We start from the raw sequence: 25,149 nt of genomic DNA on the forward strand, positions 1-25,149 counted from the left end.
ACTGCAGCCTGGCAGAGCTCCTCCACAGGAGGCAACCACAAACTAAGCTCAGTCTAATTGCACCACAGCCTTGGACATGGCATACCCGGCAATATCTTCCCAGCACAGCAACACAGACACACTCGTATGGGGTGAAATACACATGGACACCAGCTACAGTGGTTGCCACCTGTAGTCATCACACTTCTAGGGGTTTGGAATGCCGTCACACTGACCGACTCCATCCTTGCCTCCTGACTGCAGTGCCTCCTAAAGGTCACCCTGCCACTGAAAGCCAACCTGTGCCAGTTTCATAGCCACACAGGTGTAACTTGGGACTCCAGAACATCAGTGGTGATTTCTGTGGACACAGGCATAGTGGCTAAGATCTCCACACAGCTTCTGCAACCACAGCTTCTGAGATGGGACACCAACCATACCACTAGTTCAACTCACAAAACACCTGCCTGGATGCATCCGGCCAGAAGTGATAAGTGACTATTTCAAGGTGCAGGAGGGGGAGATCTGGTGTCCCAGTCTGGTGACTTCAAATGCACAGGGGAAAACATGGATCTCAACCAAGACCACTAGGCAGAACTGCCTAGCAATGCCATAGCACTGACCTTACCCTGCTGGAGTGTCACAGTTCTCTCACTGAAAAATTAGTGATTAGAGCAGCCCTGTTAAGTTCTGCTGTGCTGTCACTCTGCTTTCAGTGGTGTATTCGCCTTGCAATCTTATCATCAGTTGTAACGCATTGTTGTACCTCAGTTTCTGTACAGTGAACGTGGAGGATGGGGTTCTGTGCTACTGACACACAAAGGTGGTTGTTCACAAAGACTACCTTCGTGGACTGATGATCCACAGTTACTGAATTTTGGGTCTGTCATACAGCTGGATGACATATGACCAAAGAGTAAGCATCAGAAACAAATAATGGGTGATGGCATGTAAGATTTCACACAGTTGTGACAAAGTCACTAAGGAGGTATGCGACTGTCTTGAAAAATATGTGTAGTCTACAAAATGTTGAATAAGTCACTGAGGGAAAAGTCACTGAGGGAAAAGTCACTGACTGAATGCATCAGTAAATGTGATTGATTGATTGAGAGGGTTTATGCGACCAAACGGCGAGGTCATCAAACCTGTGATTCTGAAGTTACTCACAGAAGAAAGGGGTCCATTGAAAGTGGACGTATCCAGTCAGAGGAGTCAAATTATAAAATAATGAAATTAAAACGCACACAGTAAAAGGCATAAAAAGTGAGACCAAATCTAAATCTGGAAAAAAAAGTCAGTCTTTCCATGGGGGGGGGGGGGGGGGGGGGGGGGGTCATGGGGTCCCACACCGAAAAGACATGAAAAGAGGTCCCAACCACAACCACCCTACCCCTGCTCCAGAGGTAAAGCAAAGCCTTAACCATCCGTAAATCGTCCGTTAATATTAAAATTAAGGAATCTCGAAGACTATACTTAGCATGAACAGCCAAAAGAAGGAGACATTCCACCAATATGTGGGATACTGTCAGTCTGGCTCCCCAACCAACAGGTTCGTTCCGCAACATGAAACAATGAGTGAGCCTGGTATGACCAATGAGTAGATGGCATAAAACTGTGGACCACTTCAGAGAGGAACGGAAGGAAGAGTGCCCAACTTCAGTAGACTGAGTTTATTGCTATGAGCAGTAGCGCAGCAGATGTCATTTCACTTTTGGGCAAAGACAGATTTGGAGTAGATCTGCTTATCCACAGTTGGAATCATGAAAGGGAATGGGGACTAAGTATCTGCTTCTCTAGCCAAACAGTCAGCAGTTCATTCCCTTGGATGCTCACATGACTTGCGACCCAGAGACAACTGAGCAGGTGACAAGGCCAAGGGCAGAGTCATGGATAGCAGAGACTGAAGGGTGACGAGAGTAGCATCGCTTGATAGCCTGCAGGCTGCCTTTTGAGTTGGAACAAACTAAAACACTATGGAGAGAGACCTGAAAAACAAAATGGAGGGCTCTGTGAATGGCTAGAAGCTCTGCTGTGAGCACACTAGACATTCCCAGCAACAAATGGTGTTCTAAGCCAACAGGACTGTCTTAGAATCATCAGCCTAAAAGATGGCGGCACCCTGGAACTTTGCAAAGATGGCATGTACAAGACACCGGAAAACCATAGGGGTGGCAGAGGGAGTAAGTGGAGATGGAGATCCCGACAGAGGGAAGTTTGCATGCCAATCAGCAACCATGGGCATTTGTCAGGAGGGAGACACCCCTCATTTGCAAAGAGGACAGGGTACATGGTTGGTTGGTTGGTTGGTTGGTTGGTTGGTTGGTTTGTTTGTTTAAGGAGGGGAGGGGAAGGGACCAAACTGCGAGGTCATCGGTCCCTTGTTTCTGGTAAAATAATTACACAATGGAAAGAAGAAAAGAAAGGAGATGTACAGCACAATGACAAGAGAATGGAAGAACAACAGAAGGACAATCAACACTACTATGGACAAAACAGGAAAAGGAAACCACAGAGAGAAGCAAGAAACAGGTATAAGAGATAAAAACAAGAGAGCAGATGACCATGTTTGGCTGACCACAAGAATAAAAAGGAAAAGCCAGCCACTCTGCGACAAATTAAAACATCCAGCCTGAAAGCATCAGAGTGGAGAACACAAAGGGACAAAGGAGATGCGCGAAAATTATATAGAATGATAAAACCCATCGTCACGTATAAAACGCAAAGCTAAATTATCCGATGAGGCATTGTCAGCTAAAATTAATGGCAATGAATCTGGTAACTGAAGAGGCTGTCACAGAGCAGCCGAAGAAGGATAGCTCACCAAGATATGGGCCACTGTCAGCCGAGGGCCGCAACAACACTGAGGTGGGTCATCATGGTGCAGGAGGTAGCCATGTGTCACCCAAGTATGGCCAATGCGGAGCTGACAGAGGGCCACAGAGTCCCTGCAAGTGTGCCGCGTGGAAGTCTTCCACACATTCGTAGTCACACAGTTTGTTGTGCGTACTGAGGTTATGCCACTCCATCTCCCAAAGCCGCAAAACATTGTAGCGTAGTGCTGAACGCAGGTCAGTTGCAGAGAAGCCAATCTCCATAAGCGGTTTCCACGTAGTCTGTTTGGCCAGCCTGTCAGCAAGTTCGCTGCCTGGGAGTCCGACATGACCTGGGGTCCAGACAAACATCACTGAATGAGTGGACCAGTCCAGGGCATAGATGGACTTCTGGATGGTTGCTACCAAAGGATGACGAGAGTAGTACTGGTCGATAGCTTGTAGGCTCCCCAAGGAGTCAGTACACAGACTCCCCAAGGCATGAACGGATGTGCTCAAGAGCATGAGATATAGCAACCAGCTTGGCAGTGAAAACTCTGCAGCCATCTGACAAGGAATGCTGTACAATATGTCCCCATGGACATATGTGAAGCCAACATGATCATCAGCCATCGTGTAATTAGTGTAAACCACTTCACAGCCTCAGTACATGTCAAGAATCGAGAGGAAGTGGCAGCGGTGAGCTGCGGGGTTAACTGACTCCTTAGGGGCATGTGAAAGGTCCACCCGAAGCCACGGCCTAGGTGTACACCATGGAGGTGTACGTGAATGGACCTCAAGTATAGGCAAGGACTCCAGTTCGGAAAGAAGGAATTGGACACGAACTGCAATTGGAAGCCCTGACTTCGGCTGCCAATGCGGGAGACGGTAATTCAGATGCACAGGACAACTACAAATGTGAGTAATGTAACTAGCCAGCAGCTGTGCATGCCTAACCTGCAAATGGAGGGACTCCGGCCTCCACCAGCACGCTGGTCACCGGACTCGTCCTAAAAGCTCCTGTCGCTAAGTGAACGCCACAGTGGTGCACTGGGTCGAGTAAACGCCGAACCATAAACCAGACTCCCATAGTCAATGCAGGATTAAACAAGGGCTCTGTAGAACTGCAGCAGTGTAGAGTGATCTGCACCCCAGTTGGTGCTACTCAGGTAGCGGAGGGCATTAAGGTGCTGCCAGCACTTCCACTTAAGTTGACGAAGGTGAAGAAGCCAAGTCAATTAGGCATCGAAAACCAGTCCTAAGAATCGATATGTCTCCGCTAGAGTGAGTGGATCGTCGTCAAGGTAAGATTCTGGTTCCGGGCGAACAGTATAATGCCGACGAAAGTGCATAATACATGACTTTGTGGCCAAAAACCGGAAACCATGGGCTAGAGCCTATGACTGCGCCTTGTGGATGGCTCCATGTAGGCGCCGCTCAGCAACACCAGTACTGATGGAGCGGTATGAAATGCAGAAGTCATCTGCATACAGAGAAGGTGAGACAGACGGCCCTCCAGCTGCTGCTAGACAATTAATGGCCACTAAAAACAGAGATACACTCAATACAGAGCCCTGTGGGACCCCATTCTCCTGGATATGGGGGGATCTATGGGAGGCACCAACTTGGACACGGAAAGTATGATGCGAGAGGGAATTTTGGATAAAAATCAGGAGCGGCCTCGGAGACCCCACTTGTATAATGTGGTAAGGATATGATGTGTCGCCAGGTCGTGTCACAAGCTTTTCGTAGATCAAAAAAGATGGTGATCGTGGCGGAAGCTGCCCTGACATGGAGCCAGTAGGCCATGTGACTCCAGGACCTACCCCAATCCCCAACACACCATACTTTCCAGCAGCTTACAAACAACGTTGGTGAGGCTGATGGGCCAATAGCTATCCACATTAAGCGGGTTTGTGCCAGGTTTGAGCACCAGAATGATGGTGCTCTCCTGGCCATTGCGACAGAAAGACACCATCACAACAGATCCAGTTGAAGATGATGAGGATATGTCGCTTGTAGTCATATGAGAGATGTTTAATCATCTGATTGTGGATCTGATCTGGTCCAGCAGCTGTGTCGGGGCAATGTGTAAGGGCAGTGAGGAGCTCCCACTCTGTAAATGGGGCATTATAGGACTCACTGCGGCATATAGTGATCGAGAGGACTTTCCCTTCCAGCCACTGTTTGAGAGGGCGAGAGGCTGGGAGGTAATTCTCTGACACATAGACTCGAGCATAGTACTCAGCAAAGTGCTTGGCAATCTCGACTGCATCAGTAGATAACATGCCATTTATGTTAACACCAAGAACACCTGTTGGGGTCTGGTACCCAAAAACATGTTTGATCCTTGCCCTGACTTGGGAAGGTGACGTATGGCACCCAATGGTCAAGATGTACAGGGTGTCCGAAAAGTCTTTCCCTGATTACATAAATTGATAACTCAGGCTAGAAGTAAGATACAAATATGAAACTTGGGTCCAATTGTTTACAACTATCAAAGTTTTTTTTTCTGTTTTAGGTTCAGTGTACATAAGTAGTGGACGAGGTGCAGTGCCCAAGAAGTCATGTTAACCAATCAGGAGAAGGCACAGTGTGTCCTGTGGTACCATGAGACACGATCACCAACCACAGTGCAAAGACACTTCCAGACAACATTTGGAAGGAATCCACCTGATGTCAAGAGCATTAAAGCCTGGTATGAGAAGTTCAAGATCACAGGATCGGTTGCAGACCTTCCGAGGTCTGGTCGACCAAGAACCTCAGCAGACAGGGTGGAAGCTGTAAGGCAGTCTTTTCTGCGAAGTCCGAAGAAATCGGTGCGCAGGGCCTCACGTGAATTACAGCTGCCAAAAAGCTCTCTCCATGACATTTTACACAAACGTTTATTGTTTCGTGCATACAAAGTGCAAATCATTCAGGCCTTGTTGCCCAATAACAGTTACACGTCGATATGACTTTGCGGTTGAAATGCTATCACGTATTGAGGACGAAGATGGTTATCTCAGACGAATTGCCTTTTCCGACGAAGCGACCTTTTTTGTCAGTGGAGTATTGAATCGCCATAATGTGCGCATTTGGGGGTTCACAACCCCTGGCGAGTTCATGGGGTGCACCAGAGGCAGTCCAAAGGTGAATGTTTGGTGCGCGCTATTGTACGATCGAATTATCGAGCCATTATTCTTCTCTGAAGCTACCATCACATGTGCAGTGTATCTGGACATGTTGCAACTGTATGCTGTTCCTCAGCTGCTTCAGTATCACCCCGATGTCTTGTTTCAGCAAGACGGTGCACCGCCTCATTGGGGTTTGGACGTCCGTGCCTAGCTCAATATGACCTTTCCTGGGTGGTGGATTGGTCGTGATGGGCCAACGGTTTGGCCTCCACGCTCTCCTGACATAACCCCATTAGACTTCTTTTTATGGGGTTATGTCAAGCACGAGGTCTACCGATCTTGAAACCCTGCAGCAACGGATAACCACACTCGTTGAATCGATCCCTCCAGTGATGTTGGCTAATGTGTGGACGGAAATTGAATATCGCCTAGATGTGCTATGTGCTACCAAGGGCGCTCATATGGAAGTTTACTGATGTGTGAAAAAACTTTGATAGTTTGTAAACAATTAGACACTAGTTTCATGTTTGTATCTTACTTCTAGCCCGAGTTATCAATTTATGTAATCAGGGAAAGACTTTTTGGACACCCTGTATCTCTCCCAACATTCCTGCTTCCGTCGTTTGATAAGTTGACGAACACGGGCACAGAGCCATTTAAGGACTATGAGGTGCTCCAGGGAAGGGTGCCGCTTATGCCGCTGTGTAGGTCGCCAACGCTCCTTAATTGCTTCAGCCAGTTCCGGTGGCCACCAAGGAACTGCCTTTTCCCGAGGGCAACCTAAAGAGCGAGGGATCGCGTTTTCTGCCACAGAAAGGAATGTTGTAGTCACCTGTTCAACCATCACATCAATGTTCCCATGCGGGGGAGATTCAATGATGACTGCAGAGATGAAAGTTTCCCAGTCCGCCTTGTTTAAAGCCCATCTGGGCAGGCATCTGTGGGCCTGACACTGGGGCAGTGACAGGAAGATGGGGGAGTGGTCACTACCACACAGGTCATCATGTGTTCTCCAGTGGATAGATGGGAGAAGTCCTGGGCTGCAAATTGATAAATCAATGACCGAGTAACTACCATGAGCCACATTGAAATGTGTGGCAGCCTCTGTATAAAGTAGGCAGAGGTCAAACTGAGACAGTGAAGTTTCGACATCTCTGCCTCGGCCAGTAAGCACAGTGCCACCCCACAAGGGGTTAAGGGCATTAAAATCTCCCAAAAGTAGGAAAAGTTTAAGGAGTTGATCAATCAGTGCAGCTAATATATTCAGGGGTACTGCACCATCTGGAGGAAGATATACATTGCAGACAGTTATTTCCTGCATCATCCTTATTCTGACAGCCACAGCTTCACGAGGGGTTTGAAGGGGCACAGTTTCACTACAGACTGAGTTCAGGACATCAACGCAAACTCCACCTGACACTCGATTATAGTAGCTAATGTTCCTGTAATATCCCTTATAGCTGCGGAGGGCAGGTGTTCGCATTGCCAGGAACCAGGTTTCCTGGAGGGCAATGCAGAAAGCAGGTGTAAAGCTTAACAGTTGCCGTATCTCAGCCAGGCAGTGGAAAAAACTGCCTCAATTCCACTGGAATGCCTACATCCTGTACTGGAGGATGACATCGTCATGAGATTGGGAAGGCACAGAACATTCAATGGGGCTGTTTACACCTCAGAGTCACCTGCTGCCACTGATTTATTTGTTTTGTTTTGGTTTTAGGGCACAAAACTGCTATGGTCATTAGCGTCCGGTCCGTGACTTAGGAAACAGTAAAAACTGAAAATGAAAACCAGCAGCAATGGGAACGAAACTCAAAAAATTGGAGAAACTAAAAGCAGAAGGAAGGCTTAAAAATCCAATACAGAAAGGGGTTGGTTGTCCCCAAAAACAAGCTTCAAATGACTGATGTCATTTCACTGGCACTAATAAACTTGAGAACGCGATCGGCCGAGCGCGTGTCATCTGCTAAAATTGACGATATATCAGGCGACAGCTGTAGACAGGCGCGTAACGGAGTAAAATAGGGGCACTCAATTAAAAGGTGTCTTACCGTCCACAGCTGAGAGCAGTGGGGACCGAGTGGGGAGGATCGCCGCTTAAAAGATCTCGATGGCTAAAAACACAGTGCCCTATCCGGAGTCTAGTTAAAATTACCTCCTCCCGACGACGCGTTCAGGAGGAAGAGGTCCAAGCACAGGGAAGAGCTTTCACGTCCCGCAATTTATTATGGGGAAGTGTCGACCAATGCGCGTGCCATAAAAAAACAACATGACGACATAAAACGCTCCATAGATCGGCGAAGGGAATCGACTGAATAGCTGGCCGAAGAAGAGAGACTGCAGCCTTGGCCGCAATATCGGCGGCCTCATTTCCACAGATACCAACGTGTCCCGGGAGCCAGAGGAACGCCACCGAGACGGCCCCCAGGTGGAGCAAGTGCAGACAGTCCTGAATCCGGTGGACCATAGGGTGCACAGGGTAAAGTGCTTGGAGACTGAGGAGAGAGCTGACAGAATCTGAGCAGATAACATACTGTATCCGCTGATGGCGGCGGATGTAGTGGACAGCCTGGAGAACAGCGTAAAGCTCCGCAGTATAAACCGAACACTCGTCGGGAAGCCGAAATTGATTTGGGGTGTCGCCAACAAAATGGGCACTGTTTTCGAGCCATCAGTGTAAATAAATGTGGCTTCCTTCATTTGTGCACATAGAGCAGCAAATGCCCGACGATAAACAAGTGAAGGGGTACCATCCTTGGGAAATTGACAAAGCTCACGGAGCAGGCAGATCTGGGGACGGAGCCAAGGCGGTGCTGTACCCCAAGTTGTCAAGAAGGTTTTAGGAAAGCGGAAGGAAAGAGAATGGAGCAGTTGGCGGAAGCGGACTTCCGGTGGTAGTAGGGAGGAGGGGCGGCCTGCATACCCTACATCAAAGGAGGCATCGAAAAAAATGTCATGCGCTGGATTAGCAGGCATGGAAGACAGATGGCTAGCATAACGACTCAGAAGGACTGCTCGCCGATTGGACAGCGGAGGTTCAGCAGTCTCAGCATAAAGGCTTTCCACAGGGCTGGAGTAAAAAGCTCCAGACCCTAAACGTAATCCACGGTGGTGGATAGAGTCGAGACGATGAAGAATAGACGGCCAAGCAGAGGAGTAAACTATGCTCCCATAGTCCAATTTCGAGCACACTAAGGCGTGATAGAGGCGGAGAAGGACCACTCGGTCCGCTCCCCAGGAGGTACCATTCAGGACACGGAGGGTACTGAGGGATCGCAGACAGCGAGCCGAAAGATAGGAAACGTGGGAGGACCAGCACAGTTTTCTGTCAAACATAAGACCTAAGAATTTAGCGACGTCCGAAAATGGTAGGTTGACAGGTCCTAGATGTAAGGAAGGTGGAAGAAACTCCTTACGTCGCCAAAAATTAACACAAACTGTCTTACTGGGAGAAAAACGGAAGCCAGTTTCGGTGCTCCAAGAGTAGAGGCGATCGAGACATCCTTGAAGACGTCGTTCAAGAAGGCTGGTCCGTTGAGAGCTGTAGTAGATCGCAAAATCGTCCACAAAGAGGGAGCCCGAGACATCAGGAAGGAGACAATCCATAATTGGATTAATGGCAATAGCAAACAGTGCAACACTTAGCACGGAGCCCTTGGGTACCCCGTTTTCTTGGGAGAAGGTATGCGAGAGAGTAGTGTTCACCCGCACTCTAAATGTGCGCTCTGCCATAAATTCGCGAAGAAAAAGGGGCAGCCGACCTCGAAAGCCCCAAGAGAACAGTGTGCGGAGGATGCCTGTCCTCCAACAGGTATCGTATGCTCTCTCTAGATCAGAAAATATTGCTACTGTTTGGCGTTTCCGGAGAAAATTGTTCATGATATAAGTGGAGAGAGAAACAAGACGGTCAACTGCAGAACGATGCTTTCGGAAACCGCATTGGGCAGGTGTTAAAAGACTGCGGGACTCCAGCCACCAAGCTAAACGGCAATTCACCATACGCTCCAAAACCTTACATACACTACTTGTGAGAGAAATGGGGTGATAGCTAGAGGGGAGATGTTTGTCCTTTCCAGGTTTTGGAACAGGAATGACGATAGCTTCCCGCCATCGTCTGGGAAAAGTACTGTCGGTCCAAATTCGATTATAAATGTGAAGGAGGTAACGCAGACTATGGGTTGATAAATGCAGCAACATTTGGATGTGGATACCATCCGGTCCTGGGGCGGAGGAGCGAGAAGAATAGAGTGCATGTTGGAGTTCCCGCATGGAGAAAACAGTATTATAGCTTTTGCGATTTTGAGAGAAGAAAGCAAGAGGTTGCACTTCCGCTGCATGTTTCTTCGGGAGAAACGCCGGCGGGTAATTTGAAGAGCTCGAAATCTCAGCAAAGTGTTAACCCAAGGAGTTAGAAATTGCGACGGGGTCCACTAACGTAGCACACGCGACAGTGAGCCCAAAGACTGGGGAGAAACCAGGCGCGCCTGATAACCGTCGAATCCGACTCCAAACTTCCGAGGAGGGAGTGAAGGTGTTAAATGAGCTAATAAAGAATTTCCAGCTTGCCTTCTTGCTATCGCGGATGATGCGACGGCATCGCGCACAGAACTGCTTATAGCGGATACAGTTGGCCAAAGTAGGATGGTGGCGGAAAACGCGAAGAGCACGTCGCCGCTCACGTATTGCGTCACGGCATGCCTCATTCCACCATGGAACTGGGGGGGCGCCGGGGCAATTCAGAGGTGCGTGGTATTGAATGTTCCACAGCTGTAAGAATAACGTCGGTAATATGTGTGACCTCATCGTCGACGCTAGGAAAGTGACGGTCATCGAATGTCTCTAGAGACGAAAAAAGTGTCCAATCGGCTTGGGCAAACTTCCAGCATCACGGGCGCATATAGGGCAGTTGAGGCTGCAGTCTAAGGACAAATGAAAAGTGATCACTCGAGTGTGTATCATCAAGGGTGAACAATTCGAAGCGCCGAGCTAGCGGAACAGTACCGACCGAAAGGTCCAAATGAGAGAAATTTGTCGTGGAAGCAGACAAAAATGTAGGGACCCCAGTGTTGAGGCAAACTAGATCCGCTTGGTGGAAGACGTCTAGCAATAGTGAGCCACGTGGACAAGGATGTGGAGATCCCCAAAGCGGGTGGTGGGCATTGAAGTCCCCAACCAGCAAATAGGGGGGTGGAAGCTGACCAAGAAGATGAAGGAGATCAGCTCGTGCCATTGGTGTGGACGATGGAATGTATACAGTACAAAGAGAAAGGGAAAGACGGACAGCGACAGCTTGGAAGGAAGTGTTTAAGTGGATTAGGTGATAATGGAGAGTATCATGGAGAAGAATCATGAGTCCTCCATGGGCTGGAGTGCCTTCAACAGAGGGGAGATCAAATCGGACGGACTGAAAATGGGGGAGAACAAAGCAGTCATGGGGACGCAGCTTTGTTTCCTGAAGACAGAAGATGACTGGCGAATAGGATCGTAAGAAAACCGACAATTCATCCCGATTGGCTCGAATGCCGCGGATATTCCAGTGGATAATGGACATAGGGTGAACAGAAAATGGAGGAATGTGACCAAGATTGCCATCAACTCAACGACTGCTCAGAGCTTGCGACCGATGGCATGGAATGGCATTCAGCCGAAGGCAGAAGATCCTGATCCATAGGTTGTTCAGGAGCAGCTCCTGCCACCAGCGATCGGCCGGTTGATCGCACACCAGCAGTGCGCCTCGGCGACACAGAAGACGGCCGAGGGCGATTTCCGCCAGGTGGTGCTGTAGATGAGACACGCCTTGGCGGAGAAGGAGATGAACTGGGTTTCTTATTAGCCTTCTTGGAAGTATGATGTTTAGATGAAGGAGGAACCGATGGTTGCGAAGTTGGGGTACGTAAGAAATCTTCACGAGTATGCTCTTTTTCCGAAGTCTTGGTGTCTGACTTTTGGGCTCGAGATTTAGCAGAACCCGATGAAGGGTGAGCCGTAGAGTGGGCAGGCGAAAGTGGTGAGGTTGAACGGGCGATCTTTGCGCTGGCCGATCTGACAACTGTGGCACTAAAGGTGAAGTCACAAGTCTGCGTGGCCGCCTCCTTTGTTGGCCGAGGAGAAGCAAGGACAGTGCTGTATTTTCCTGTCTGAGGCACGGTGGTGGGCTGTCGACTGGCGAATAATTTTTGAGCAGCAAAGGTCGACACCTATTCCTTCACTCTGATTTCCTGGATGAGCTCTTCGTCTTTAAAAATGGGGCAATCTCGAGAGGAAGCAGCGTGGTCACCCATACAGTTGATGCAGCGAGGGGATGGAGGTGGACAAGCACCCTCATGGGCATCCTTGCCAGACGTAACACATTTGGCCGGATTGGAACAGGACTGGCTGGTGTGATTGAACCGCTGACACCGATAGCAACATGTAGGGTTTGGGACATAAGGGCGAACGGAAATTATCTCATAGCCTGCTCTGATTTTGGATGGGAGTTGAACTTTGTCAAATGTCAAGAAGACAGTGCGGGTTGGAATGATGTTCGTGTCAACCCTTTTCATAACTCTATGAAGAGCCGTTATGCCCTGGTCAGACAGGTAGTGCTGAATTTCGTCGTCAGACGATCCATCGAGGGAGCATGTATAAATGACTCCACGTGAGGAATTTAAAGTACAGTGCGGTTCCACCCGGACAGGGAAGGTGTGGAGAAGTGTAGTACGCAGCAATTTTTGTGCATGGAGGGCACTGACTGTTTCTAACAACAAGGTGCCATTCCGTAATCTGGAACAAGACTTTACAGGACGGGCAATTGCGTCGACACCTTTCTGAATAATGAAAGGGTTGACCGTGGAGAAGTCGTGACCTTCATCAGACCGAGAAACAACAAGGAACTGTGGCAACGATGGAAGAACTGTCGGTGGTGAGACTCAGTGAACTTACGCTTGTGAGCAGACATAGTGGAAGGTGAGGAAACCATTGCGGAAGAATTCCCCATGATTACCGGTGTCTCCGATGGCGCGCTCCTCCCTTGTGGGGGCCCTCTCTGAGGGCACTCCCGCCTTAGGTGATTGTTCACACCTCAGGTCACACCTCCCGACAAACGGACGGAGGGACCAATCGGCAATTTTGGAAGGTATCAGCTCGGGTAATCACCCCTCCCTGGGCCTGGCCGTTACCAGGGGGTACGTACATGTCCTACCTGTCTACCCGGGGCGGGGAATTACGCGTTACCCCGTCACTGGCTCCGCACGAAAATGCGTGGGTCGGCCTTCAGACACGCACAGGGAGGAAGAAAGAGAAAGGGAAAAACAAAGAAAGGGAAAGGAAAGAAGAGAGGTCTCAAACACCGCAGCGGAGAAAAGGGTAAAGAGAAGAGGGAAGGAAAAGAGAAGGACAAAGGAATGATGAAGGTGAAGAATGCGTTACATTTACGAGCGTCCATCTCCAGACGTAGGCACAAACCATACTCCCAGAGGGGAAGAAAGGAAAGGAAAGAGCCAGAGGTGAGGGGGGGGGGGGGGGGGGGGCGAAGATGGGGGATATGGAAGGATGCGGAAAAGGAAGGTATGCAGCCCGGAAATGAAGGAGGGCCACATTAGCTCGGGGTCCCGTGCTCGCTACGCATGTATTCACAAAAGAGTTGTGGACCCCCTGGGGGGACCGACTTATTGCCTGAGTAGTCTATAGCCATTGTGTCTGAGGGTCCGGTGAGATCTAGGTCCTCAGCTGATGCCAGACTCTCCACCTCATCCACAGATGCAGAGCTTGTAGGTAGTGGTGGCGTGGGTGCCACCACAATTCCCTTGGGCTTGGGGATCGTCTTTTTGGATTTCTATTGCTGCTCCTTGGGTTTCCCTGGCTGGAAGGACTTCACTGATTCAGTCTCCAGGACTGAGGATGAATGTGAAGTCCTACGACCTGCTGCTTTTGGGCTCTTCAGCCACTGACGTGTGTCATCTTTCCCACAAGCAGAAAGCTGGGAAGGGAGTGACCCGAGGGACCCCTTCCTAGAGAGAGGAGTCAAAGAAGACTTACACTTCTCCGGCGCAGAAGTGGGGACTGATATACCCGATGGTTTGGAGGGGGGGGGAGGGGTTGCTCCAGAAGTAGGTGGTGCAGGAGCAACAGGGAGGGAAGTACCCCCAACATCAAGGGGGCAGGTGAGGTCTTCTGGCTCTGAGAGGTGACTGGGGTTGGCAGAGCTGATGGAGCTAGAACTGTTGTAGCGGCAGCGTAAGACAATGTCATACATAGAGGATGTAGGCGTTCCAATTTCCTCTTAGCTTCAGTGTACGTTGGTCGGTCCAGGATCTTGTACTCCATGATTTCCTCTCTTTCTGGAGAATCCTGCAGTCCGGCGAGCAAGGCGAATGGTGCTCTCCACAGTTGACACATATGGAAGGCAGGGCACATTGAATATTGGGATGTGATGGGCATCCACAATCTCGACATGCGACGCTGGAAGTACCACGGGAAGACATATGGCCAAACTTCCAGCATTTAAAGCACCGATTTTGGGGAAGGGATATACAGCTTTACATCACAGCAGTAGACCATCACTTTGACCTTTTCAGGTAATGTATCACCCTCAAAGGCCAAGATGAAGGCACCAGTGGCAACCTGATTATCCCTCTGACCCCGGTGGACACGCCGAACGAAATGCACACCTCGCCGCTCTAAATTGGTGTGCAGCTTGTCGTCAGACTGCAAAAGAAAGTCTCTGTGAAAGATGATACCCTGAACCATATTTTAGCTCTTATGGGGCGTGATGGTTACAGGAACATCCTCCAGCTTGTCACAAGCTAGTAACACCCGTCACTGGGCAGAGGATGCTGTTTTGATCAAGAGTGACCCAGGTCTCATTTTGGACAAGCTCTCCACCTCCACAAACTTGTCCTCTAAATGATCAACAAAAAGCTGAGGCTTCATTGTCATGAAATATTCCCAATCAGCTCTCAAACATAAAAGGTACCGGGGCAAATAAGAGCCACTGCCATCCTTAGCCCGAGGTTTCTCCCACAGTGTGGCCAGGGAGGGGAACGATTTGGGGTTTTACTTCTGTGCATTGAATTGAGCCCGTGAACACTTAGAGACTGCTGGTGTTAGACCACCAGCAAGAGATGAAGTACTACGCTTCATTGCATGTCATCCACCCTGACGCCGCCCAGTCCAAACAGGAGCGCTCCCCATCGGCGCCACCCAGCCGCAGCAAAGGCTACCTGGCAGGATGGCCATACAACAGACTGGCTACCGTGCTGGATATCAGGTGCAACCAAGCAAACAAGTCCATCATCATCGTCAGCGTAGAAAACGATACTGCACAGTTGATGGAAAAATACGCACCCAGGAGGGTGACCTCGCCCAATATTTGGAGAATGAGCAGAAGTGGAGATCCACATCAATGAAGGATGCGATAGGTCTCAGCGCATGATGGACACAATGTAAGGCGCCCTTCCCCAATTGGCTCACTCTTCGGGAAAATTTTGAAAAATGGAGGTCAAACCCTACAGGGGACCATCACATAAAGGCCGAAACGTGATCGACTCCTTTTAGTCGCCTCATAAGACAGGCAGGAATACCTCAGGCCTATTATAGCCCCCGAACCCGCAGGGGGTAGGGTACCTGAGATGGTCAGGGAAATGGCGAATGGCAAATGCGTAGGAAAGCAGGAATCGGCTCCATCGTATTTGTAGAGGTGGAATCCCTGCTTCTGCGAGGAGACTGTCAACAGATCTAATGTGAAAGGCACCAACAGCCAGACGCATCACACAATGGAGAACAGGGTCAAGTAGTTGAAGAGAGGAAGGAGCCAATGAACAATAAATCTGACTACCACAAACTCATCTGGACAAGACCAGAGCATGGTAAAGATGGAGAAGAGTGGTACAGTCTGCACCCCACAATGTGTGGGCCAGGAGGTGGAGAGCATTAAGCTTCCACATGCATGTACTCTTTAGGTGGCGAACATGGAGCAGCCATGTCAGCTTTTTATCATAAATAAGACCCCAACATCTACGAGCTGGTTGCCTAAATAAAGCTATGGATCGGAGTGTACTGTGGGTCAATGACAAAAATGCATAACCCACGTTTTGGAGGGAGAAAACTGGAAGCCATGGGCAGTGGCTCAGGCAAAGGCCCATCAGATGGCATGTTGGTGTCGGTGCTCAGCAGATGTTACAGAGTGGGAGCTGCACCAGATGCAAAAATTGTCGGCATACTGACGAGTAACCACAGGTGCAACAGAGGTTACAAGCCCACTGATGGCTATGAGAAAGAATGTGACAATTAGAACAGAACCCTGTGGGATACCATTCTCCTGGATCTGAGGAGTGCTGAGTGAAGTGCCAACTCGAACCTGGAAGAAATAGTGGGATACAAATACGTGAATAAAAATTGGAAGGGGGCTGTGAAAGTCCGAGTCATGGAGGCATGTATGCCTTACGTAGGTCAAAGGAAAGCACGACAAGGTGCCGGCAGTCAGTAAAAGCTTGTCGGATTGCTGTTTCCCATCTAGGTAAATGGTCAGTTGGAGGAGATTGTCCTGCCCGGAAGCCACACTGATATGGGGACAAAAGGCCCCTAGATTCGAGTATCCAACATAATCTGAAGTGAACCATCCTCTCGAGCAGTTCACAAAGAACATTCATCAGGCTAATCGGGCGGTAGCTGTCTAGAGACATTGGGTTCTTCCCGGGCTTAAGGACAGGGATAACTATACTGTCTCGTCATTGTGATAGCACCCATGAACTAAAGGCTGTTGAAGACCCTGTAGAGATGTTGCCTCTGGGGAACATTCAAGTGTTGGATAACCTGGTTGTGGATGTAATCCGGACCTGGGGCCGTGTCTTGTGAAGAGGTAAGAGCCTGCAAGAATTCCCATTCAGTGAAGAATTAATTATAGGGCTCAGCGTGGTGTGGGTTGAAACAGAGGGGGTCTGTTCAACTTGGTGTATCTGCCAGAGAAAGGTAGCAGGATAGGAGGAGGACACCAATGCCGTCGCAAAGTGTGCCGTGAGGTGTTCTGTAAGGACCAGTGGATCAGTACACAGAGCACCATGGAGGTTAAGACCCTGGACAGCTGACTGTTGCTGGCAGCCAGGAAGGCTACGAAGCTTAGACAAGGTGTATACGCGGAAAAGGAAAAAAAATTCCCGGGTTTTTCCCAGTTAAAAATACACTTTCTCCCAGGTGAGTTAAGTGACACACATTCCCTCGGAACTGTAAAAGTATCAATCCTTTGAATGGTTACCTTTTTATACACGAGCGTAGAATTTCCCGGCACTTTAGAAAACGAAACTCAGGGGGAAAAAAAACACGTTTTGGAAAGATCTCCAATGTGCAGCAACATGTATGCTCCATGTTTTCGTATTACGAAAGTATAAATTTGAATTCCACCAGAAAGCGCATGTTACTGTCCGAAGCATTGAAATTGAGATTGTGATGCGATTTTGTAAGCCAGTCATAGCTCATGACACATGATCCTGCCAGCTGATGACAGCGGGTATTCAGAGCATAGGACACATGTTGTAGTCAGCCAATAGCAACATCATTGTCAAGTAAGGTGAACGCACAAACAGCAAATGTTAATGGTTTAAATTAATAGTGTTGCTACAAGAAAAGCAAAGCTTTCACATATAATATTGGTCTCTAAGATTAATAAGCTGCAAAAGAAGCTAAGCTTTCACATATAATGTTGATCTTTTATGCGCGTGTTACCCTTAAGACATATAAAGCAAATGTGTCAGTAAATATTTAATAACAACATTAATGTCTAATCTTCTGGGCTCAAAATTCTTCCAAATGGCTCGTCATCAAAGAGTTGATTTTTAAATGAGAGTCAAACACTCTGACATTAGGAAATTCATCGTACATTCTGGCACATAGTTTATCTTGCGTAAAAGGAAATTTGCTTTGAAAGCAAACGCTTTTCAAATCGCCATTCCAAATATTTTCCCGCGACCTGTTAGCAACAGGTTTGTTTCATCGGTTGCCAAAGACTGTCAGATAGCAGGCGTCACCGCACTTGCGCAGCTAAGATGACGTAGGAAGCCCGTATGTTCGTACGTGTAAAATATTAAAAGATCTTGCAGTAAATCATAAAAGAAACAAGACATAAGAGGATACCCCAAGAGTGCATTTTTTTAAAGTAATTATAACAACGCTGATCATTCACAAACCCAGTCAGCCACATAGACAAACAGCAATTGGCATTCATCCGCTCGGCTTTATTCCGCTCAGTTCGAACAGCCTTGTCCCCTTTTGTCTGCAGGAAAGTTTATTTCCAAATGCAACGAGGATTCCCCTGGCAGAGACATCAAGTGCACTATGCATGCATTCAAAAATCAGCTGAGATTTATTCAGAAATCAATTTAGAATGTGTTAAAAAATATTCAAAAACCAACAGGGATGCATTTAAAATCATATGAACAATCGATAGACCAACATGCACTGGATGCTAGGTGCTTTGTGAACCAATGTTATTTTCCTCAAGAATATGAAACGAATTCCCCCCCCCCCCTGCCCAACAAGATCCGGGCCCGCTGCGCATGTGCAAATCAGGGGCAAATTGGTCGCCAATAAAATTTTTCCGGGTAGTATCTGGTTGCTTGCCGCTAGCGCTTACTCAGCCAATGGCCACATTTCTATAGCCAAAGGTGAGAGAAGGTACAACTCATACGCGACTCAACTGTGCATGGGCATAAGCCTGCTCGTAACTGATCAAACGAATCTAATGTAAACAGATGTGATGTCATGCTCATCGATGGCAATTTGTTGTTATGAAACATTGCATAGTCTTCCTAGAGCCTTTGACACATTTTGCTGTTGGCATACACTTGTATGAGCACTGTGTTTTGTTGTTGTTGTATGTGGCGCATTTCATTTGCAATCCAAGTTTTATTTTCGTTTTTTTCTCTCGTTCATGTTTTATTGCTGCAATATTATTCTGCAGTAGTGGGATACTGTAATATCTTTTGTTAGAGTATCAGTTCTTACCAATCAAAATTACACAAATTTAACTGAAAACTTAAACAATGAAAAATTCCCAGAATTTGAAAAAATTCCAGGGTTTTTCCTGGTTTTCTTTTGGATGGAAAAATTCCGGGTCTCCCAGTTGTCCCGGGAAGTCCCCAAGGGAGGACACATGGCACTTCCAGCATTATTTTTGCTCTGCTTAATAAGGTAACGAGCCTCAGCACACAGAGACGCTTAAAAGCAAGGAGGCCGGTCTGTGGAGGGTGTCGTTTACATCGTTGAAGCGCCTGAGGATGCTCCTGGATAGCCACTGCTACGTCCTTAGTCCACCATGGTGCTGGTCAATGATGAGAGGGACTTGTGGATAGGGTGATAGCAGTGTCGGTGGCATGAAGAGGAATGGCAAAGGCACCTTGCACGACCACATCAATGTGATCTGTCACAGAGGTGTCTACCTGGTGGCAGCAAGGGAAGAATATAATCATTGGAAAGTGCTCACTGCCACAGACATCACCATGGGGTGATCAATGTAGGGAAGCTACAAGAGCACAGGAGCAGATCCTGAGATTGACAGCAGTAAAAGTGCCATGAGCACCACTGAAGTGGGTAGGGGAACCATCATTAAGGAAAGACAAATCGAGATCTGTAATAAGTTGGTTAGTTAGGAGACTCTTACCCACTGAAGTGGCACTCCCCCACAGTGGGTGGTGGGCACTGAAGTTCCTAACCACTAATGATTCCAACTATTGCTTCTAGGTTGGTACGTAGGGGGATTCAGTCACTAATGACATCGGAGTGAACCAAAGTGCAGACCCCACTGGACGCTACCCTGGGAGCAGCACGTTCCTGACAGAATGCCCGATAACCATGAAATGTTGGAGAGTGGTCATCACTGAAGTGCGTTTCTTGAAGAGCAGGACAGAATACAGAATAGGAGGAGACAAGACATTGTATTTCCAGTAGGCGTCGGCAGTATCCATTACAATTCCACTGGGTGATTCTGTGGCGAGAATCTAGATTACGCATAAAGAAGCTGAGAGGAGATCATGTCACTCAGTCAGTGGTTGTCACCAACAAGAATGGAGTGACATCCATAAATAAGATGTTAGACTCAGGTTGCAAGGGGGGAAATGGCACCTCTGGGGGAGGGGGGAAGGGGGGGGAGGGGGGAAGGATGTTACAGAGGCAAAAGTTGAAGACAGTGACACTGGATGGAGTCTCTCATATTTTTGGCAAGCCTCAGCGTAAGACATGCAATCCAGGGACTTGTACTCTTGGATCTTCTTTTCTCTCTTGTAAGCTGAACAATGCGGTGAGTGAGGGAAGTGGCGGTCATGACAACTGACTCACACAGACGGCAGGGCGCAGGGACTTCGCTCATGGAGTGGGTGTCCACAGTCACCACACACAGGATCCACCATACAGTGGGAGGACATTTGTCCAAAACACAAGCACCAAAAGCACCTCACTGTTGGTGGGACATATGGCTTCATGTCACATCTGTAGCACATTACCTTAACCTTCTCTGGGAGGATATCCCCCTCGAAAGCCAGAATGAAGGTGCTGGTACAGGTGCAGTTGTCTTTGCCGTCCTTCTGTACACGTCAAACAAAATGAACACTGTGTTGCTCCAGATTAGTGCGGAGTTCCTCTCATCATTTTGCAGGATGAGGTCTCTATGAAAAATCACTCCTTGGACCATATTCAGATTGGTGAGGAGTCATAGACACTGGGACATTGCCAATAAGATCACACGCACAAAGAGCTGCAGATTGGGTGGCAGAAGAAGCTTTGATCAACAGGGAGACCAATCACATGTTACGAAGAGATTCCACTTCACCAAACTTGTCCTCTATATACCACAATGGCTTTGTGGTAGTGTATGTGTCGCCATCCATCCCAGTACAGACAAGGAAGCGGGGAAAGTGTTTCATCCCAAAACGGCGAGCCTGGCCCTCCTCCCTTAGTATAGCCATGGAAGGGAAGGCTGCCAGGTCATATGAAGCAGCATTCAATGATCCTTCACCATTTGAAGAGACGGCCATTGGAGAATGGCCAGATTTTTGCAGTTTGATACGCTTCATGCGCCAAGCATCCATCCTGATACTACCGATTCCGATCAGGGGCTCTTCATGGGTGCCACCCAGCCACAACATGGGCCGCCTGGCATGGTGGCTGTTACCGGGAGTTCCAATGCCCCAAGGAGACAAGCAATCACTCTTTGGCATACAAGGGGCAGTAACAGCTCACGTATCAGTTGTGTGATCCCTGTGTTGTCAGTAGGCTCACTCGGATGGGTACATAACAGCCCTACCACACGTGGTTACACGTGTTTAAGACCTAGCAGGGTCTGCATCCAGTGCCTGCTAACTCATGGAATAGTATTTTGGTATAAATGGAATTGTTGTTTAGGCACACTGTATATATGGATTCAAAAATTTATGTATACTTACACAACCTGCCCTATACATATACTAATATCTGCTGATGATCACAACCTACTTCCTGTCACTAGATCTGTTTCCTATAACTAGCATTAATGTGGCATTTGCACGAGGCGTTTAAAAGTTTTACTACTGATCAGGCAAGAGACACACCTGAGAAGCCAAATACTGCAGAGTAGTTTTTGTGCTCTCACAGTGAAACACAATTCACAGATAACACACAAGCTGCATTGTACTGTTCTTTTGTTTCATTGTTACAGCTGGTAACTGTGAAAGTAACAAATAGTTTATGTGAATGCCAGACCCAGTTTTTCCTACAAAGGCTAAAATATTTGCAAATGCACAACCCACTGTATAGAACATGTAAAAAGAACCCATGCACACAGAACTGGAATTTGTCTTTGTAATCCATTTCTATCACATTAAAGAGGTCAATAAAGGAAATGAAATTCACAGAAATGTTGTTGAAGTTTATATGAAAATGATGTGTCATTTTAATGCCAATTTCTTCTGAAGTATACTAAGAATATCTACACAGTACTAGCAGGAGTACTACCTTCAGTATAAGTGTTTACATACGAATGTTCCTGCTCTTCCTTCTGTTTTATCTACTCCAGAAATTACTAAACTGTCAAATGGCAAATAAATATATGAATAAATTGGACAATAAAGTTAACATCTTAGCTGTTCCATTCACACTTTTAACCAGCTCTGGGATTTTTAAAACTGCAGTTAAATTCAGTACCTCACCACTGCACTTATCCCAGCAAGTGACAACCTCTTGGGTAAGCTGCACAAACTTGTAAGCAAAGGTGGTATATTCCTATCTCTAATTCTGTTACAATACTGGTAATCCCATCAGTACAATCCATATCCAAAGACATATTAGAATATTGTGTGGTCTACAGATGTGTAATTCTAATTGCTGTACACAAGACACCACGATTTTATGTATGAGAACTGGAGTAGAACTACATTTCTCCCTTTCTTACCATTCAATATTATATCTACACGCCATATATGGGTTTTTCCTTGCATGTACAGAAGGATTCTTACCGCCAGAAGCAGTCAATACAGAAAAAGAATAAAGAAAACTAGTATATTTTGCAGACTTTTCTTCTGTGTTTCTGAATCAGAATTTCTTAGCCCATAAACATGACCGTTAGCACAGGTATCTGTGTAAACTAAAAGTTCTAAATTTTGTCAAATGTAAAAATGTTCTGTAAATATGTAAACTGTTTCTGATAATTACTATTGTTACACATGCTGTAAAGATATATTTCGATGATTACGTGTTTTTAAAACCTGTAAATAGACTTGCAATGTGTTTGTTTTGTCTTACCATACTGTAAACATTAAATTAAGTATGTGGAAACTGTTTGTTACAGCGTATTTTGTTTTTTATTTCCAAATACAGCTATATATAATGTGTATTATTCAGTGTACCATGAAAGAACTGGCAAAAAAGTAAGTAAATAAACTTTATGGTAGAAATGTGTATAATAATTAATTCTTTTTTAGCACAGATTAAACCTACACAAAAACACAAGCAATTTAACAACAACAAGCATTACTTCCATCAAAAGAAATCGAGACAAAAACTATACAAGGTATAGTGATCATTTAGAAAGTTATTTGCAATTTTAACTCAAAGAGCAACTCAGAAAGACAGATGGCATAAGCACAGTAAATACGTAAAACCAAGATGTTAACATAAACAGTACAGTTTGAGCAATAAGACTTCTCTAATTCAATTATAACACATATTCCAGAGCTAATATTTATATTACTCTCTTCGGTATTTATCGCACTTTGAAACAAACAAACAAACAAAAAAGAGTGAAGGAAATGGAACTTTGAAATGTCACAATTGATCAGTATGAAATATGCAATTACACAGTTTGTTGTGTCTTTCTGCATGGTCAGTATGATAAAATGTCAAATAAACGAACACTAAATTCACATGAATTAGCATTTGATCTAGTGAATTAATGTGGTTCAACTACTTATAAAGTTTGTTTATTTCTGTTTAAACCACATAGAGCAGGTGAAACTGTTGTTTGTATTTCAAAACAAAATCTGTAGGCTATAGAAGTACTTGGCAGACTAGCAGGATAGATGTTAACTTATTGTTAGCCCTGTCATGCTTACACGTTAACAAATCTTACACAAATAACACTCTGTCCAGCCTCACTTCATTTACGTCGGTTATGTGATGATGTAAAACATGTATGATACATCGGACTTACCGGATATGGCTGTTGCAGAACCTCATAGTATCTTGGTGGTGCTACTCGACCCCCCCTTCCATTGCCTCTGAAATACCCTCGTGGGTTATATGCTGGCATTCCTCTCGGTACCGCTCCGCCTCTCCACGGTCCAGCTCTCGCCATTCTCATACCACCACCTCTCATATTAACTTGCACTCTCGGCGGCTGCCATCCATAAGGCAGTGGTAAAGAGTAGTTCCCAGGAATTTTCGGAGGTGGTCCTTCACTTTCTCCATTCTCTTCTATCTGTTGACGAGATAAACAACATACTGACAACAACATAAACATACATTAACCTCAAACAAAGACCCAAACATCAACTGATTACATTCCATACTATTTAACATTAAAACCTCCAGGAAGAATTCTATATCTCGTAATATTACCTTCCGTTTCATAACTGTGTAATTAAGGCTGCCAGGTTCGGGATACCAATAGGCAGAGTTTTCATGAGAATACGAGAGCGCCATGCGTAAAACGAAACACAACACAGAGTTACCAGACTGCTTTCCATTACTACTGACTGACTCAAGAGTGTATTGACATTTGAAGACGCTGTTTATTAGAACTGTAAAGTCGCTGGGTAGATGAAATTCTTGCGATTAAACAGCAACTGGTGCGTTAAAACTGCTATAAGGGAAAAAAACGATAACAGCTGATAGTTAAATTCGGTCACCACACATATTGTATATACGACGTAAGTCATGGTACGCCGCTAAACATGATCCTACTTGTTCACACAGTGGGTACAACAATCAACTAAGGTTGCAAGCGTCGTCGGTCCTGCTGTCGCCCTCATCACAAAAGTAAAGAACCATAATAATAAAACGACTAAAATTATGATAATTGTCAATAATAAAAACCGAGATAAATCACAGTAACATTAAGAAGGACCAGTCACTGTACAATGCTTAATTCAACACAAAATTGTATCCTTGTGAATGGATGAGCACAAAATTATTCAAATGGTAAACACAAACAGAGATACATACTTTTCAAACAACAGTAGTTATTTTTTGTGTGTCCACAAAAAAGTTTCAAAGTATGATGACCAGTCAACCTAACAACTAATAGACATTTTGTTACAATAAGCAGCTTTTTATCACTTTACAGCTGTCTTTGAAGAAAAAAGAATTACATGGATGTCCCAAATTACACAGATCAAGTTTTTCCAAGATTGTTTCTCATTTTTCTGGATGACTAACACAACATTGTGTTCCAGAAGAATTTTAGGAATTTCAGTACTAATGGAGATTCCTACGATCAATTTCTCCTCACTCGGCCGATGAAATTTGTCTTTCAGGTACTTGAAAGCGTCTCAATCCTTGTTCACTCCCTTTGAAAAGTTGTTCATGAGGCCGAGTCTGATATTTAAAGGCTGCAGGCTAATTCTATTTCCATCTACCAGTGGACCATACTGGACATTCATACATCTGATTCATAGTGCTTCCCTTGGAGACTAGTGTTTTCTTCTGTAGTGTTCACATTTATACCGACTGCCTTCTCATATAGGAATCAGCAGAATTTTTTGTATCCCAGCTCCATGCACAACAGTATTGCAATCACCTTGAGGTGCCCG

The 25,149-nt window shown here is 46.5% G+C and overlaps 1 protein-coding gene across 3 annotated transcripts in view; it reads right to left on the reverse strand.

Annotated features, from left to right (window-relative positions):
• LOC126418440 (uncharacterized) overlaps nt 1–24,283 on the reverse strand; it is a 137,741-nt gene extending 113,458 nt beyond the window's left edge. For all 3 annotated transcript variants that reach the window (XM_050085199.1, XM_050085201.1, XM_050085200.1), the window contains exons 1-2: nt 23,957–24,283; nt 23,550–23,816 (exon numbers count right to left, since the gene is read on the reverse strand). In XM_050085199.1, the coding sequence (XP_049941156.1) occupies nt 23,550–23,816; nt 23,957–24,040 (351 nt within the window). In that variant the 5' untranslated portion in view covers nt 24,041–24,283. The remainder of the gene's footprint in view (nt 1–23,549; nt 23,817–23,956) is intronic.
• Nucleotides 24,284–25,149: the final 866 nt, after the last annotated feature.

Source organism: Schistocerca serialis, chromosome 9 (assembly GCF_023864345.2).
Source record: "Schistocerca serialis cubense isolate TAMUIC-IGC-003099 chromosome 9, iqSchSeri2.2, whole genome shotgun sequence".
Classification (NCBI taxonomy): domain Eukaryota; kingdom Metazoa; phylum Arthropoda; class Insecta; order Orthoptera; family Acrididae; genus Schistocerca; species Schistocerca serialis.